Source organism: Mesoplodon bidens (assembly GCF_964165515.1).
Source record: "Mesoplodon bidens genome assembly, chromosome: 12".
Taxonomy (NCBI): domain Eukaryota; kingdom Metazoa; phylum Chordata; class Mammalia; order Artiodactyla; family Ziphiidae; genus Mesoplodon; species Mesoplodon bidens.
Genome location: NC_138168.1, coordinates 5,274,205 through 5,279,241, shown reverse-complemented (window position 1 = coordinate 5,279,241; position 5,037 = coordinate 5,274,205). Strand labels below are relative to the sequence as shown.

The 5,037-nt window shown below is 49.4% G+C and overlaps 1 protein-coding gene across 3 annotated transcripts; it reads right to left on the bottom strand.

Moving 5' to 3' along the window:
* Positions 1-660: 660 nt before the first annotated feature.
* Positions 661-4,638, bottom strand: TENT5A (terminal nucleotidyltransferase 5A). 3 transcript variants are annotated; one of them, XM_081250400.1, is made up of 3 exons: positions 4,364-4,638; positions 3,426-3,978; positions 661-2,298 (listed from the first exon to the last, which is right to left on the bottom strand). In XM_081250400.1, exons 2-3 carry the CDS (start codon positions 3,939-3,941, stop codon positions 1,522-1,524), a joined length of 1,293 nt encoding a protein of 430 aa, XP_081106526.1. In that variant the 5' UTR covers positions 3,942-3,978; positions 4,364-4,638; the 3' UTR covers positions 661-1,521. The 3 variants fall into 3 exon arrangements, with proteins under 3 accessions (XP_081106526.1, XP_081106527.1, XP_081106525.1); XM_081250401.1 differs by lacking the exon at positions 4,364-4,638 and adding an exon at positions 4,214-4,353; XM_081250399.1 differs by lacking the exon at positions 4,364-4,638 and adding an exon at positions 4,159-4,300.
* Positions 4,639-5,037: the final 399 nt, after the last annotated feature.

The window sequence follows — 5,037 nt, the reverse complement described above, 5'->3', positions numbered from 1 at the left end:
TCAGATCACCAGAAATTCTTTTGAGCAGTCAGGGATTTAAACAGACTCTCGCTGATCCATGATCCACTGGGTTATACACCATGGAGGTATGCAAGTATTACAAAAAGGAAAAGGGTTCAAACTATCGAAATGGCAGAGTTTAGTGTAAAAAAAGAGTGCTCTGCCAGACACATATTCTCCCATTTGTGGAATTCTATGACTCACAAAAAAAAAAAAAAGGAAAAAAAACCTCACTAAAAATGTATAATCTCTGCTCTTCCTATCAAATATATTAATTGTTTTCCTCCTTCATTCGCTTTAATTTTTTTAGATGTGGGTTTTAATTCATCACTGCAATATGCCCACGTCTCATGTCATCCTGTTGAAAACATAAAAGCACAGTATTTAAACATTTCCTATATGCTACATTTTTCTAGACCATAATCAATGTATTGTGTGTATATACACATACCACAAATATGTATATATATACACATAATATACACACACATACACATGTACCTAAGATAATGTCACACCAACAAGGTTAATTTTATACAAGCATTTGTCAAGAAAATATAGGGCATCTCCTCCACCATTCACAAGCTTATGTGTTGTTTTATTTTCTTCTTGAGTCCCTGATAAAATAGTCATTAAACCATAAAATTTTTCCACTTCAAATTTTCAGAAGGCAACAGGCACTTTGATGTATATTGGTGTGTAACAAATATAGTAACTCTTTATATATTCTATTTCTTTTCTACTTGGGTATTTTTAACTGTTAAATCTTTGGTCCTTGAGCATACTTTCTTTGCTACAGCTGTTTTTGCTTGCATTTTCACATTTAAAAAATGCGAGCTATGCACGCAGCTGGAAATAATGGATTGTGTCATCATAAGTTCTGCTGTTTGTTATGAGAACTGCACCCTACTACTGCTCATTCGGAGCAAGCCGTTTCTATTAGCGCAATGGGAGAGTTCCACAGAAAGCACTTGCTACAAGCCTCAGATAGTAATCCCAATGCTGGAGTCCCCCTTCCTCCTGTACAGTTGTTACTATCTGAACTCCTGAATTGATAATTTCGTTGGAGTGAGACCCTTTTTTCCTCTGTATTTTCCCTTTTGTGAATTCTGCCTTATAAGAAACTCTCCACTTGTCTTTTTTTCCTATGGCAAAGCTATGGGAGCAGGTACTGCAAACCCATATTGTCATCAAGCTTTTTTTCTCTTGTTATTTTAGGAGAACCTGGTTGTTTTTAATGACAGGTCTCTCTTGTTTCAGGACAGAATCCAGTTGGGTAGGAGAATGAGGGAAGGTTGGCGGTGGTGGTGGGGCGGGTTATTTTGAGATCATGCTCCCATACCTAGGAAAAGATCCACAAGCTTTGCCAAGTTTAAAACCAGGAGCAGATCATCATTGCACAAAACATATCCCTAATCATGGCTGGGTCACTCAGCCTTTTTGTTTTTTCTTTTTTTTTTTTTTTTTTTTTTTCCTATCTTGTCTGAAATGGCTTCCCCACAGGACACTTTTAAATGATTCCTAATTGCAAGGTAGCCAAGTGGAGTATGTCTGTTGCTGGCATGTGAACACTGGCTGGACCTGTGCAATGTAGTAATTGCTAAAGTTGGCATCTGCTACATACGGGGCTGGCTGGTAATAGCAAGTGACATTAGCCACGTTAGGGATGACATTTTGGTCGGCTAGCACCCGGATAGCCAGCATTGTGATCAGGTTTAAAGTCTGTCTTCTTTCATGTCCCATCAGGCACACGGTACTCTCATTCACCACTCCATGAAGGGTCATGAGATAGTCATACTTGCGGTCTTCCAAGCCCACGAAGTGGTTCTGCAAATAGGACTCCAGTTTTCTCTGCTGCTCTCCAATGTCTGAGAAATCGATGAAAAACCTAGAACACATATACCTCTGAAGGGTCTTGATCTCATCAGAGGCGGGCCTAAAGCCCCTCACTAAGAGGTTGCAGTACTTAAGGAGGCCTCCCCCTCTGATTTCCTCCGGGTTCCGGGTGGCAATGATCTTGTTACAAAGGTGATCAAAGGCTTCGTGGAAATCGCCATAGACACTCTCCCCGATTATTGTGGGGTGAAACGTTTCAGTCATTGGGTTCTCTGAACATTCGTAAAAGAGGAGAAGAGAGTCTAATTTGATTTGAAAAGAATCTACACTAAATTCAAACTGCCTCCGGAGGGAATCCACAAATTTCAGTTCCACATTTTTGCCACTGTTGTTTGACAGGGATATAAGACTCCATCGGTCAGAGTCATTGCACACTTTAACCATTTTCTGCACATAAGCTTCCTATAATTTAAAAGACAAAACAAGAAGATGAGCAAACCTAGAAAAAAATAATCAATAAATAAGTACATCCTCGTCACAGCTGAGAATTATTTTGTTCCTTCCCTTTTGTTTTGTCAGGTTTCAGCAAAACACTACCTGCAGGCTTAAACATTATACATAAACAGTCTTCTCAAAACAACAACAACAACAAGAAATACATTTAACGAGTGGTTTTGCCGTCTGGGAAAGAGACTAGAAATAATGGTGTGAGGCTTCTGGCAGACATAGTGCAGTACTAGAAGGTTCTGTTGTCATGCCCGACTTTCGAAATGTTATTTTTTGTGAATGATCTTATAGGTACAATATTCACACAATATCACCACAATATTCAAAAGACAGAAGGACCTACAGGGAAAAGCTGGTCTGCCTCTCACCCTAGTCCCTAGTCACCTAGTTCCCCTCCTGCTGAGGGAACCAATAGGATCTGTATCTTGTTGGTCCCCCCAGGGCTCCTGCAGCTAAAATCAAATATGAACGAAATTAAGACATTCTGGGAGGCTGGCTCCTCGGATAATTATAACTAATTGTATAAAACGAGCTTTGGACCAAAGTGGGGAGGAGGGGACTCATTATATCCTGAACACATGAACCAACCTGGAGAAGCACCATATATATGCTTAACACACGGAGTCACGTGAAGGCAGCTAGGAAATCTATTCACATTCTCCAATACAATAATAAGAACATTGACCAGCCTCTGCTGCTGCAGGCTGCTCTTTTCCCAGAGACTAAATCATCAAATGACTCATAAAAAAAAAAAAAGAAAGAAAGAAAGAAAGGTTCACATCATTTCACTCTTCCACTTAGCAGAATCTCCTCTGGACACGACTCAATCAAGGAAAGCCAAGAGTTAAAAAATGAGAAGGAAGAGAAGGCAGGGCAGAGGAGGAAGCAGAAGACTTGGAAGCTGAAGCAGCTAAAACACTCAACACAGTCCACGCACCTTGGTTTACTCGGGAAAAAACTCAAAAGCGAAATCAGCCAGGGCGCCCACCTGGGTCCGGGCCGCGGACGTGCGCCCCTCTGCCCGCCGCGCCGCCCCCGCGCCCGGCCCGCCGCCACCCCCGGCCCCTCTCGGGGGGCTTTACCTTGAGCGTGAGCGGTGTGATCTTCTCTTTGTTCACCCCTTCGGGTAAGAAGTCCAACAGGCAGTCCAGCACGACGTCCTTCACAGTCTGAAACTCCTCTTCCCCGCGCAGGTCGGCGCAGAAGATGAGGTCCAGATCCTTGTAGCCCAGGCCGCTGTCCTGGTGCAGGACGTGGCTGGCGGCCGAGCCGTTGAGGCGCACGTCGCGGACGCCGATGCGCTTCTCGGCCAAGCGCCGCCGCACCACCTTCACGATCAGGCTGGGCTGCAGCTCGAGCGTGGGGAAGTTGCCGCGCCCGTGGATCGGGATGGTCTCGCTCAGGATGCCGTCCAGCCGCTGCACTTGCTCCCAGTTCAGCACGTTGCAGTGCGCCGTGGGGCTTTCGCAATAGTCCAAGCAGTGCCCGCCGAAGCCGCCGCCGAAGTCGCCGCCGCTGAAGTCGCCGGCCAGGGGGATGTAAGGGCCGCCGGCCAGCTCGTCTTCGGCCATGGCAAAGTACCCTTCGCCTTCCGCCATGAAGTGCCCGCCGAACGCCACTGGGCCCTGGTCGGTCCTAAAAGAGAACAGGGAGAAGGAGCGCGCTGAGACGCGCGGCGGACAGGGGCCCGAGGAGGAAGGAGCGCGCCCCCCCCCGCTTCGCCCCCCGCCTCGGGGGCTCCCCAGAGACTCTCCCTCCCCAGGCCCCCCCGGCCTCCGGTCCGCGCGCCCCGCGCCCCGCAGAGCAGCCCCGCACCAAAAGTATCTCTGATGCATCTGGAAAGCGCAAGCGGGAGTCCCGTCTGTGTCACCTGGAGGCGGCCGCCCCTTCTAGGAGCGCGGCGAGCGAGGAACTGCGAGGCGGCAACACTTCAGGAGCCGCGAGTGCGCTCCCGGCAGCGGCGAGCGACTTAGTCCTTCCCAGACCCCCGCCGCCCGCGCCGGCCACTCCCGCCCCTCACCCCGCCCGCGCCGCCTCAGCCGCGGTGGTCCCGGAGGTGGCGGCTCCTGCTGCCGCCGCCGCCGCCGCCGCACACACTCCCGTCTCTGGAGCTTTAGCAGTTGTGCGGGAGAAATGTCCTCAGTACTTTTTTTATACCGGGGCCTCTCTGCGCTTCCGGGGCCCGGCGCCGCACGCTCGCCACACCCTCCTCATCTGCATAGGGCGCCGCCCCCACCCGCCCTGCGGCCGGAACCCTGCGGAGCCCAGCGCTGCAGCGGCGGGCCCGGTCCCCGGAGCGGGAAGCCGGCGGCGGTTCCCGTGTGCACTGATGTGCGTAGACATGTGTTTGATGTATGGATCCCCCCTACCCCGCCCCTCTTTTTTTCCCTCCAACTACGAAACACTTCCGATGCCTCAAGTGTTCTAAATGGCCCTCACAACTGGTTCCCGGCTAAAGTCGCGCAACTGCAGCAACTTCCAACATAAAATTCTCGCCGTTTATGGCGCGTCATTGTAGCTTAATGACGGGGCTCCAGAGGTTCTTTCAACCCGTCCCCCTTTTAAACTGTGTGGTGTAGGGCTAGGCCATTTACTCCGTTAATAAACCGGGCATCAGAGTGAACTAAAGCGTCCACTTCCTCGTGCCAATCAGGCGCCGCGCGTGAGGGGCAGGGCAAGCTCCCCGGGTTTCGA